The sequence below is a fragment of the Sardina pilchardus genome, chromosome 23, assembly GCF_963854185.1.
Source record: "Sardina pilchardus chromosome 23, fSarPil1.1, whole genome shotgun sequence".
Lineage (NCBI taxonomy): Eukaryota > Metazoa > Chordata > Actinopteri > Clupeiformes > Clupeidae > Sardina > Sardina pilchardus.
The window spans coordinates 2,894,456-2,907,875 of NC_085016.1; the positions used below are offsets into that span (position 1 = coordinate 2,894,456).

At 50.0% G+C, this 13,420-nt stretch overlaps 1 protein-coding gene across 3 annotated transcripts in view; it reads right to left on the reverse strand.

The window, feature by feature from the left end:
• Positions 1 to 9,604, reverse strand: part of mcf2la (mcf.2 cell line derived transforming sequence-like a) — a 66,017-nt gene extending 56,413 nt beyond the window's left edge. For all 3 annotated transcript variants that reach the window (XM_062527463.1, XM_062527466.1, XM_062527465.1), the window contains exon 1: positions 9,439 to 9,604. In XM_062527463.1, coding sequence (XP_062383447.1) covers positions 9,439 to 9,583 — 145 coding nt within the window. In that variant the 5' untranslated portion in view covers positions 9,584 to 9,604. The remainder of the gene's footprint in view (positions 1 to 9,438) is intronic.
• Between the last annotated feature and the right edge of the window lie 3,816 nt (positions 9,605 to 13,420).

Sequence of the window (13,420 nt, forward strand, 5' to 3'; positions counted from 1 at the left end):
GCGCTGGGGGGGGAGGGGGGGAGAGGGGGGGTTGGGTTACAGGTGCTATACAGTGGGACTGTGGGAACACTGGGGGCTATAGAGAGGACAAGAGCAGCAAAGGAACACGTCAGACGCAGGAGAGGGGTGACAGAAGGGGGCATGAGAAAAGGTCCCACCAGTCCCACCTCCACCAGTCCCACCAACACCACCACCTCCTCCACCTCCACCACCACCATCACCACCAACACCTCCACCTCCACCACCTCCTCCACCTCCACCAACACCTACTCCTCCACCTCCACCTACTCCTCCACCTCCTCCACCACCAACACCTCCACCTCCACCTACATCAACACCTACTCCTCCACCTCCACCACCACTACCTCCACCACCTTCCTCAAAGTGAGCCCTTTCATTTACCGGCACTTAAAGAGGGGGCTTGAGAGAGTGATAATCTCAGACCCCACCACCACCACCACTCCCCTTCCCCAAAACGAGCTCCTTCATTTTCGGTCACCTCCAGTCCTCTGGGTTATTTAATTATGCAGTGGTCCCTGCTCTCCACACCACCTGTCATGCGTCTTATTTTAGGACCCCGACTTCTGTCGCTCTCTCTCTCTCTTTTTCTCTCCTTCCTTCTCTCTCTCCCCTTCTCTCTCCCTCCCTCCCTCTCCTTCTCTCTCTCTCTCTCTCGTCCTTCTCTCTTCTCTATGCCCCGTCCCTGTGACCACATGAGTCAGAGTCGACTAGACTCTTATTAGACCCAGGGAGTCTGAATGGAGTTAAGATAAAAGAAGTTAATGGATAATGCTAATAAGTGTTTGGATAACTTGTAACCGCAGGCACAAGGTAATAAGAAATAATATTTAATCAGAGGAGAAGGAAAGGAAATGAAAGAGCACCTGGTAGAAGGTCATCTTGGAATCACTCACTGAAACTGTGACTAGGAAAGAGAAAGCCTCACAAAGTCCCGTACATTAAACGCCCAACACTAAGAACATTCATTTGAGTGTCCTCTCCGCTGCCAAGCTGGGGACTAACCTCTCACCAACCTCGCCACCAGATTCAGGTTGGAGGGTGGGAAATGAATTATTCAGAGCCCGGGGCCTGTGACGCAGCTTTCCTCTTTTGTGTTTAATAAGAAATGATTCTTCCCACATATCACAGCACTCTACAGTCCAATCTTTTCCCGGAAGTCTGAGGACTTTGCCAATTAACGTTTCCATAAACTGCCTAAAAATGGCTTCTTGGGAAAAGAATGACACAACATGAACTTTGTACTGATTTCTACCATTTGACGACCCATCTTTAAAAATGTAATTTCCTTGAAATGTGTCCTCCCCGGCAGAAGCATCTGACTCCCACGGATTAGCGGAATTGTCTCGTTATCCTGAAATGAGAAGACGAGTCTTACGAGACAGGATGCACATGGTGCGGCGTTCCCGTCCAGAGACGGGAAGAGTTGGGCCCACAATTCCCAGCTGTCGGCCTCCCCGTGCCCTCGAGCACTCGTGCATCACACACTAAGGAGTGACAACCATCCAACGCAAGTGCTCTTTGACTTTTCCCCAGACTATCCTGTCCTGGGGCAAGGGCCTGGGACCACCTGGCTGTTTAAGGAGCACGACGACCTTTTGGGGAAGCAGCACATTTGTCGTCTACCCCAGAGCAAGATAAAAACAATATAGAGACCCCTCTCTACTCTGAGCATGTAATAACCCAGGTTGACCCCGTTAGTCTTAGCTTAACTCAATGGAAGTGGGTTATATCAGTTAGCCTAGTTTATCTGGGGTAGACGACAGATAAACTAATTTCCCAAAGAGTTGGCATGTTCCTTTAAGATCGTTGAGGAACCTTTTCCTTGAATTTCCCCTTGATGCATCTATCAATCTATCCATCTAGGAGCAATCATAACTCTCTCTCATGCAAAGAAAAGGGAAAATCCTGCATCCTTTGTCGGGCCGTTTGCCGTTGGACCGTGTCCGTGACACAAACAGTCCCGGGCTGCTGGGGAGGACGTGAGGGCTGCGGCGGCGGCGCGAACATGCCATCGCCGGGCCCGACAGGAAATGGCTGCTTTTAATGAGATGTTTCCTGTAGCTGCTGACGCGCCCCCCACATCCATGTGCACAGCACTATCGGTTCATCCAAACAGAAACAAGAAAACGCTAACGTGACAGAAAAGCTGCTCTTTCCTAGAAGTCCAGACTCACGGTGTCAGGTGGAGGGCCGAGGATGTAGCCTACGCACTCAGCAGGTGCTCTTGCCAGTAACAAGGACAAACAGTGTGATCGCTAATGACATCCAAACCACAAAAAAACAACAAAAATCCCCCCGTTTTACCTCACTGGTTTCAGTTACAGCATGACTTAGTCTAGTCATTATCGTACTTTAACAAGAACTGAAACCAAAACATTTGTAACCAAATCCGGTCATATCCTCGAGGGCCTTTTGTTGTGTTCCACTTGTTTATAGGCCTACCAGGTGATATGATCTCTACTGATCCTGTTGCTCTTACAGTATGTGACTGAACTTTTCTTTGCTGCTCTAACTCTCTGGAACAGACACTCTATCCTTTATATCCTTAAATACAGACTTGTCCGCGTCACTGCTGGTAATGTGAGCCCAGCCATCATGATACGGCGTATTTGTTCACATTTACATATTATAACTGCACCTGCTGGGAAAGGTGTGTCTGACCAACTGAACCGAGCTCATCCTCCCAGCCAAACTCATGAGTTCGGGCTTTGTGTGTCTCGTCGACCAACTGATCCCAGACCTGCTGATGACCGGAGGGACTGTGCTGAGCCTGTCGGCGGGGGAGTCGCACCACGGCGCACCGCGCTCTGACTGACTGGACAAAAACTGAGCGGCACCTTTCAGAGAGGACACAAAGCATCTCTCACTGGTATCACCTACGGCATCAAACGCCACACAATGCTGCCATTCATGGCCTACAGGCCACCACACACACACACACACACACACACACACACACACACACACACACACACACACACACACACACACACACACACACACACACACACACACACACACACACACACACACACACACACACACACACACACACACACACACACACACACACACACACACACACACACACACACACACACACACACACACACACACACACACACACACACACACACACACACACAGCCCATCCTCCCACAGACTGCGTGAACCCACTAAACCTCACCTGACAGCAGGTCATATGCTAAACGGCCCGTAGTGTGAATGCAACTGTTCAAAGCCACCTGTTGTTTTGGTACTGAGATGCACTATACTGTAAAGCCTCTGCATAGTTTCAAGATTCAAGATTTTAATTTGTCATTGAACAGTTGCCAGTACAACGAAATGTTTGTGTACGTTTGTAAGAGTAAATAAATATAGATATACTGTATGCTCTCGTCTCTGCACGCTTCAGGGCAATAACGATTCTTATTGACCAACAGCTGATGCCTTTTTTTAAGCGGATTGGAAGGTAATGCTTAGAAGCGTTTGAGACAGCCATCGACCAACCGCACAGTTTGTTTGTTTGTTTGTTTGTTTGTTTACTTGACTGTCCATTGGGGTCTTTGGTCTTTTTTTAGCGAGCTGATCTAAGTGCCTCCACCTAAACAGGAAACGCAGCCAGATGTGGTGGACGCAGGAGATTCTAAACGCCTCGGCCAGCACCACCTGCATCACCCGTCTACGGTTCGACCCAAAGGATGTCCCTCAGACGAGTGGTTACGGTTCGACCCAAAGGATGTCTGTCAGACGAGTGGCTGTATGTACCGCATGCACCTGCACACAGCACTGCTGGGGAGGCAGCTCAACTCTGGAGCACATAAATAATTATGGGCCGCCCATAAACATAACCTCCAGCCCGACAGAGTAAACTTCCCTTGAACAGCCCAGTCAAATATGCCACCAGATGAAAGGAAAACAATGAACTCAAATGCTCCTAATCCTTCCGCTAACAGCGTGCTCTCCTTTGTTGACCCAAGGGAGGGGTGCCGTGGGTGGGGTGGTCATCCTCCTCTTCTCTCCCTCTCTCTCTCTTTTCTCTCTCATCCTGTCTTTCATTCTCTATGGCTGCAACACCTCCCCCAAACACACACACACATTCTCTCTCTCTCTCTCTCTCTCTCTCTCTCTAAAAAAGAAAAGCTGTCTGTCTTTTTTTATCAAAGCATCTCAATTGCTCATTTAAATTCCAGTCCCCGGCCCTCACAACCACCCCAACCAATTACTGCCCTAATTTCCTAGTTTCGCTTCTGCTTGGCACGCCTGTCGACGGGGCACGTTCTGGGTGGCGCCGCCTCAGGGGCACGGGTGCCATGGGAGATGACCCTCCTCCACCTCCTCTTATCGCCCCTGACCCATCAGGGTGGACACGGAAGGGGCAGCGATGCCAGAGCGTTTCGCGTCTAACATCCTACATGACTCATAGAGCATCAGACAAGCACACGGCGTGCCCTCATTTGTCTGCTAGCTCACAGACTGAGCAACTTTCCAGGACGGGGTTGTGAAACGAAAATGTTACCATAACTGTTGCCGCCCTGACTATGTACGCAAGCATCCAAACACGTCATGGTGTTTCATCACTCACGCCATGTTTGAGCTGGGATAGACAAGGGATAGAGGGCCGATGTTTATGTTTTCAGGGCAATTTGCCTACAGTGACATCATCATCATAAGCCATCAGGAAACTGCAGGAGGAAAAGAACCGAGATCAGCAGAGATGATTTATGAGAGCAAACATAACAAAACCATTACCACCTGGATTTCAAAACACAGTCAAAGGTAATTAGCCATAAATTAATCAAAATCCTAGCAATTCACCTTTGACGTCCCATTGATCCTGTATCAACAAATTACTAAATATCTGGCCGAGGGCAGCAACACATTTGTCAACTCATTCAATGCTATTCAAGCAACAACAAAAGCCTGCCAGGTGACGTATGACAAAGGTCTGAAGAAAGTCGTCAAAAGATTCCAATGTAGCCAGCATGGAGAGACGGACAGGAACCTCAGGTGTGTGTGATCTTTACGTACGCAGTGTAGAAAATGTAACCAGGATAGGAACCTCAGGTGTGTGTGATCTATACCTACAGTACGCAGTGTAGAAACACATGTAACCCGGATAGGAACCTCAGGTGTGTGTGATCTATACCTACGCAGTGTATTAACACATGTAACCAGGAGTGTGTGTGATCTATACCTACACAGCGTAGAAACACATGTAACCAGGATAGGAACCTCAGGTGTGTGTGATCTATACAGTACATACGCAGTGTATTAACACAAAATAACCAGGACAAGAACCTCAGGTGTGTGCGATCTATACCTACGCAGTGTATAAACCTGTTGGCTCTGAGAGAATAAACACACTCACCATCTTCAGGAAAGTAGCATATGCTAACCAAATACAGTATGCAGATCTGAGATATCACCAATTCAAACAAGTGCATGTGAGGAGCATCCAATATCCTCTTAACCATGCAGAGCTTATGAGCCTATGCACACAGGAGTATGTAAATATTGTGGAGTTTAAACATGATGTTGCGACATAGCATCACCTCACATCTGAAATTATGGCAATTCTCAAGGCCATGTCCAGACATACAAACACTCAAATTAGAGTAAGTGAGTAGGTAAATTAGTAAACTATTTCTGAAGTGCATTTTTCATGCAAAGAACAACACAAACCACTTCGCGCTGGGAAAATGAAGACATGAACTTTTCCATCCATACAGGAGGTGGTCAAATGAGTTCATTGGTTAAATTTAAATATCTGAAAATGCCCCTGGGCAATGTTGACTCTGGGTGAACACGAGCAAACACACATGCCTCTGTGTTGGGCTACAACAAGCAGTACAGTACGTGTTCTTCCTTGTTTATGATGCAAGTGCTCCTCGTATTGAGCATGTAAACGTGTACCAGACATTCAGAGAAGCAGCGCTGAATCGATCAGCAGATACGGAACTCATCAAAAGATATGCCGCTCCATTAGGCCTACATTAATTGCTGCAGGAACACACTACCACTCCACCACAAATAATCTCATCCCACAAGTCACACAGAAACAGAAATGAATCTTGTCTGAGCGTTTAATTAGATCTGCGAATGCTGCCAGCCGTGCTGATGCAGTTAGCCTACACATCCATCAGAAGTGCTCATAGCCCACATCTCCCACTACAACACTGTTACTAGCCAGCCGTGCTGATGCAGTTAGCCTGCACATCCATCAGAAGTGCTCATAGCCCACATCTCCCACTACAACACTGTTAGTAGTCAACAGGCTGCAGACACACACACACACACACACACATCCTCCTTCCACAGAGAATTCAGCCAGTCCTTCCCAACTCACTGCACACACACATCATCCTTTAACAGAACTCAGCCAGTCCTTCCCAACTCACTGTACACACACACATCATCTTTTCACAGAGAACTCAGCCAGTACTTCCCAACTCACTGTACACACACACACCATCCTTCCACAGAGAACTCCGCCAGTCCATCCCAACTCACTGTGCAGTTGCTCGCAGGCCATGCAGAAGTGGTAGTAGCTCTCCACCTCCTCCAGCGATATCCGCACGTATCCTCCTCCGTTCCTCACCGGCTGCAGGTGCACCGTACATTCCTTCCTCTCCTTCATCTTCACACTCACCTGTTCACCTGTCCGCACAGGTGTCTGTGCTCTGCCTGTCCCTCTCTCCCTCTAGCTCTTCCTGCTATAGCCGCCTCCTCCCCCTACTCGCAACACTGAATCAAGGTGTAAATCCAGAGCCCAGGAGCAGGCCATTGTGATTGCAGGCCACACCCACTTCCACCTCACACCCACACACCCACACACACACACCCCTCCTCCCAAATCAGACATGAGAACCACCTGTCCTTCCTCTGCAGTGGCAGGAGTTGCCCCTGGCTGCAAAAGCCTTGTTGTGTTTAACATTAGGGGTAGTGCTACTGGCTCTGTGCTGAATGACTGGTCAAAGACAAAAGGAGAGCCTTGTTTTGTTTTTGTTTAACCGTTGTTATGAGGCCAAAATATGTTATGAGGCCAAAATTTTGCATTTCCTGCATGTGAACTGCAAATAATTCCTCCAAAGCTGTATGCAGCTGTATTTGTGATGTGCCTACTCTTAAAAATGCACTTTTGACACTTGAAGTCGTGCAGCTTGTTTTTTTGTTTTGTAAGGGGACATTGAAGTATGTTTACTCCCAAAAACAATGTAGGCTACTGTAACGTGAAACAGCATTTTGAACAGAACTTGAAGGTATGATCTGCAATATCAGCAAAGAGTATAGAAGTACCTCTATACTCTTTGATATCAGCCTGCTCTTTCCATTCTACTTCAGTGTATGAGATAGTCAGCTGTCTGAATGTTGTTGTGGTGGGCTGCTACCACATATTTACACTGGACTTCCAAAGGTCAAATTGCCTGTGAGTATCCTGAACTGAAAATCTTTCCTATGAAACGTTAAATCTTAATGTCTGACGTCCTAGTCGGCGGTCTCGCTCTTGTAGAACTAAGTAGACATAATGTGGTGCTACATTTTACGGATGTTCTTGTGTTAGCTTGCTAAATGAACATGTTGTGACAGCTTTGCTGTCCGCGAGCATTTACCTGTGTGAGTCTGCGTGCCGCGGGAGGCGCGTTTCCGTCTGGCGCTCGGGAGGCAGCTGAAGGTCTCCATTCTGCGCGCGAACCCCCCGGGGGCTGCACTCCGGGGGCTCCACTCGGGTCGGGTGTCCACGCGCTAGCGGTGCTGCGGGCCCTCGAGCTGTGCTAAGGACACAAACTGCTGTTCTCGACTCGCGCTGCTCTGACCTTTGACAAAGCGGTTATCTGTTAGCTGGTAGACCTCAGATTAGAGCCATAACTTAAGTATGAATGAGTCCATTTGTTAAATCCAACAGAACGAGACGACCAAGTTTTACTGTTTAAAAACAAGAAATAAAAATAAAACTCCAGGTTGGTATATTAAGGTTCTGGACACTTCCTGAGACTTGAGAGATCTGTGAGAATTCCAGAATGAATTCAGAATTTAAAGCGCTGGATTGTTTTCCCAAAAGCATACGTCACAGCTATCAGTTAAAGTTAGAATGCTCTGAGTCATGCCCCAGTCTCCCAATGACACGGCAGAGGGTATGCACTCAGAGCGTGATTAGAGGCCATAGGCGCCCCCTCCGCCGCCATAACCACATAGCCCACGAGCCTGGGCTGTCAGCAGTGCATCACAAACATGTCGAAATGATGACCTCCACACAGACAGCGTAATTCCACCAAAGACATTAACACCTCCCTGCCTGCCTGAAAGAGCCAGTAAACAATAAACATGGGGCTCTGAACTCCTCAACCCGTGTGTTGTGGTCAATGTAGTAGAAGGTGTAATTACTGAGAGACACGCAAACATGTCCACACACACACACACACACAGAGAGACACACACACACACAGAGAGAGAGAGACACACACACACACACACACACACACACACACACACAGACAGCTGAGAGAGAGGTGGGCATGGCAAAGAAGGGCTACCACACACACACACACACACAGAGACAGCTGAGAGAGAGGTGGGCATGGCAAAGAAGGGTTACCACACACACACACACACACATACACACACACAGACAGCTGAGAGAGAGGTGGGCAATGGGCATGGCAAAGAAGGGCTACCACACACACACACACACACACACACACACACACACACACACACACACACACACACACACAGAGACACCTGAATTAGGTGACCACACCTGTGCAGAGGAATGTTACGCTTACGTCACCATGGGCAACACTGACAGCAGCAGGGCTTAGGGAAGAGACAGATGTCCTCCTCCTCCCCTGCTCCTCCTCGGAGAGGCTGTCCTCCTCTCCTCGCGTGTGTGTGTGTGCGTGTGTGTGTGTGCGTGTCCGTCCCGAGAGGACAGCGAGGACAGCGAGAGCAACACAGGCTACAGTGGACACACGCCAGCGCTGGCTTCATCCAGCAGTGCGCAGATATTCCAAACGCTCACCGTCACACAACTCCGCAGGACACGGGGAGTGTGAGGCAGGAAGACTAAGTGACAGCTACCGGGAGGAGAGCCGCTCTGTGGGGTCTCTACAGTGCAAACTCAGCCCCCTGCCGCTCTCCGTAAAGGAGACCTCCACACACACACACACACACACACACACACACACACACACACACACACACACACACAATCATGAGTCGACAGAAACATATTTTTCTCCAGACATATCCTAAACTCACAGCTTGGTTCTTCCTGACGCACACATATAACAGCAGAGATGGATGCGCTCTCTGTCTCTCTCTCTCACACACACACTTTTTCTCTCTCTCTCTCTCTCTCTCTCTCTCACACACACACACACACACACACACACACACACACACTAGGTCTCTCACCGTTCCAGTCCCTCCAGGAGTTCTTGCGGCTGTTGAAGGGGGAGGCCAGCACGTTGGGGGAGAGGTTGTGCATCAGCTGTCCGAGTCGGGAGACGAGGCGGACCGGAGCCTCCTGACCCTCACGGAGCAGCTCCTGGAGCGCCATGAGGAGTCGCACGACCCCGGGACTCCCACACACACACGCGCGCGCACACACGACCCCTGGACTCCCGTACACACACCCACGCACACACACACCAAGTCAAACCCAGTGGGGGTCCTGCTATAGAGCAGCAGAGTGAAGCGGAGAGGCACAGGCAGGGGTAGAGCGACTCGCTACGCGTCCTGGTCAGTCCTAACAGCTGTGATGTCCCCTGAAAATCTTCTGCGTCACTCTCTGGTCACTCTCCAGGCACGCGGAGCCGAGGAGCCTGTGTGTGTGTGTGTGTGTGAGCGCGCCTCATGTCCCCGAAGCTTGGTCAGCGTGTTTGTTTTTGCGCTCGGATGCCGTCCGTCCGGCCGGCTGCTGGAGAGGAAGAGGAGGTAAAGGAAGGAGGAGGAGGAGGAGGAGGAGGAGGAGGGAGGATCTGTGGGCCAGTTAAGCGTAAATCCCCTTCTGCTGGGGGCTAATTATACCAGGCAGGCCAACAGCTAAGCTGCGCCACTCATTCACGCCGCACAGGAGAGACTGCCTAAACTTTCTCTCTCTCTCTCTCTCTCTCTCTCCCTCTCTCCCTCTCAGCGATGATGAGCGATGATACGACAACACAGGAAGGAGGGGTGAGTGAGACTGGGGGGGGGGCACACACACGAAAGAGAGGAGAGATAGAATAAAGTTGACAACTGAAGCCTTTGTGAACAACAACTCCAGTTTTCCTCTAAATCTGGCAGCCCAGACTTGCACTGGGAGCTGCTGTCTTTGAGCACTTAGTCTGTGTGGTCTTTGTTTGTGATTTTAATGGCGGTTCGGTTCCCTTTCATTTTCAGCTGATGAAGCAGGAGCTGATACAGATCTTCAAAAACGCTCAGCAAAAGCAACCTTCTCTTCTCCTCGCCTGTAATGGTAGCTTTTATCAGACGGAGCTTTTCTGCTGTTTAGTTTGAGAGAGATACAGAACGTGATCGTGACTGGAGCATATAGCACAATAGCACATCTGCTGTATGTACTGCATGCATTATGCATTATTACATAGCCGGTCTTCTAAATGCAGCGTAGTCATGCCATTGACATGCACAGAGGTCGAGCTACAGCACGGCTCCAGTAAACCACAGCGAGGCTCCATCATCAGACACACAGAGAGAGCACAGTCTCTCAGCCACACAGCTGGCTCATCTCTACAGCACAGTCTCTAAACCACACAGCTGGGTCATTTCACCGCTGAGTCATTTTTACAGCACAGTCTCTCCACACCGCTGGGTCATTTTATACAGCACAGTCTCTAACACCTTGTCCTAACCGAACGCGATGCGAGCGAACATTTGCGATAAAATCCATTTAATTCCATTGTTTTCAATTGGAGTGTCCAGACTGAAGCGACGCGAGCAGCGCGACGTTTTTAAGAGAACTTTTGTCGGACGCCCCGTTTCTATTTTCTTTTTGTCGCTCGCATTGCTCTACTATTCTGAATGAGAAATATGGAATCCCCTGACGCAACACAATGGCATATTTAACGGATTCAGTGTAGACAGACAATATTGACAGTCGCTCGCTTGGATCCGGTTAGGACACGGTGTTAAGCCACACAGCTGGGTCATTTCACCGCTGGGTCATTTCTACAGCACAGTCTCTAAGCTACACTGCTGGGTCATCCACACAGCTGGGTTATTTTTACAGCACAGTTTTCATGCCACACCGCTGGGTTATCCACACAGCTGGGTCATTTCTACAGCACAGTCTCTCCACACAGCTGGGTCATTTCTACAGCACAGTCTCCCCACACAGCTGGGTCATTTTTACAGCACAGTCTCTAACCCACACCGCTGGGTTATTTCTACAGCACAGTCTCTAAGCCACACAGCGGTCACACAAGTCCAGTGATTCGCAGCACAATCTCTGCAATATGCAGCGCAACATCTATAGAACGTGTCTCACAGTAACCTTCCAGTAACCTTGCAGTGGATCCAGTCCAGGTGTCTCTACAGCACTGAGCACATACTGCAACTACAACACATTGCATTTATACAGCACTGAGCACACTACTGCAACTACAGTACGACACATTGCATTCATACAGCACTTTTCATGGCAATCCAAAGTGCTTCACAGAGGGGGGAACCTCACATGTGTAGCACCCACCTGGGTGATGCGCATGCGCGCGCACACGCACGCACACACACACACACACACACACACACACACACACACACACACACACACACACACACACACACACACACACACACACACACACACACACACACACACACACACATATACTAACCACCACCCATATGAAGTGATCATGTGGGAGCATCACACTCATATGAAGTGATGCAGCAATTTAAACTGGATCTCCAAACTGACATCCACAGCAGCCACAGCAGTCTCCCCTGAATCTTACCGAGTGACAGCTGTAGAAAACACACACACACACACACACACACACACACACACACACACACACACACACACACACACACACACACACACACACACACACACACACACACACACACACATATACTAACCACCACCCATATGAAGTGATCATGTGGGAGCATCACACTCATATGAAGTGATGCAGCAATTTAAACTGGATCTCCAAACTGACATCCACAGCAGCCACAGCAGTCTCCCCTGAATCTTACCGAGTGACAGCTGTAGAAAACACACACACACACACACACACACACACACACACACACACATACACACAGACACACACAGAGTGAGCATGATCAGACGTGCTGATTGGTCCCCGCGGCCCCAGCCTCAGATATATAGCTGCGCTGGGCTCCATCTGCAGAACTTGCCATCATCAGCCAACGCAGCCAACAGGGACACAGCAGAGAGCTACGGGGAGGGAGAGGGGACAAACAGCACAAGAACCCACTCAGCCAACAGGGACACAGACCCAGACAGAGCAGAGAGCTACGGAGAGGGAGAGGGGACAAACAGCACCGAGAACCCACTCAGCCAACAGGGACACAGACCCAGACAGAGCAGAGAGCTACGGGGAGGGAGAGGGGACAAACAGCACCGAGAACCCACTCAGCCAACAGGGACACAGACCCAGACAGAGCAGAGAGCTACGGGGAGGGAGAGGGGACAAACAGCACCGAGAACCCACTCAGCCAACAGGGACACAGACCCAGACAGAGCAGAGAGCTACGGGGAGGGAGAGGGGACAAACAGCACTGAGAACCCACTCAGCCAACAGGGAGACAGACCCAGACAGAGCAGAGAGCTACGGAGAGGGAGAGGGGACAAACAGCACGAGAACCCACTCAGCCAACAGGGACACAGACCCAGACAGAGCAGAGAGCTACGGGGAGGGAGAGGGGACAAACAGCACCGAGAACCCACTCAGCCAACAGGGAGACAGAGCCAGACAGAGCAGAGAGCTACGGGGAGGGAGAGGGTACAAACAGCACTGAGAACCCACTCAGCCAACAGGGACACAGACCCAGACAGAGCAGAGAGCTACGGAGAGGGAGAGGGGACAAACAGCACCGAGAACCCACTCAGCCAACAGGGACACAGACCCAGACAGAGCAGAGAGCTACGGGGAGGGAGAGGGGACAAACAGCACCGAGAACCCACTCAGCCAACAGGGACACAGACCCAGACAGAGCAGAGAGCTACGGGGAGGGAGAGGGGACAAACAGCACGAGAACCCACTCAGCCAACAGGGAGACAGAGCAGAGAGCTACGGAGAGGGAGAGGGGACAAACAGCACTGAGAACCCAAACAGCATAAAAAAGGTGAGGAGAGGACACTTAAATAAACAAGTACACAGTTGGAGCAGAACATTGCCTCTCTTTTGGAAGGGCAGAGGCAGGA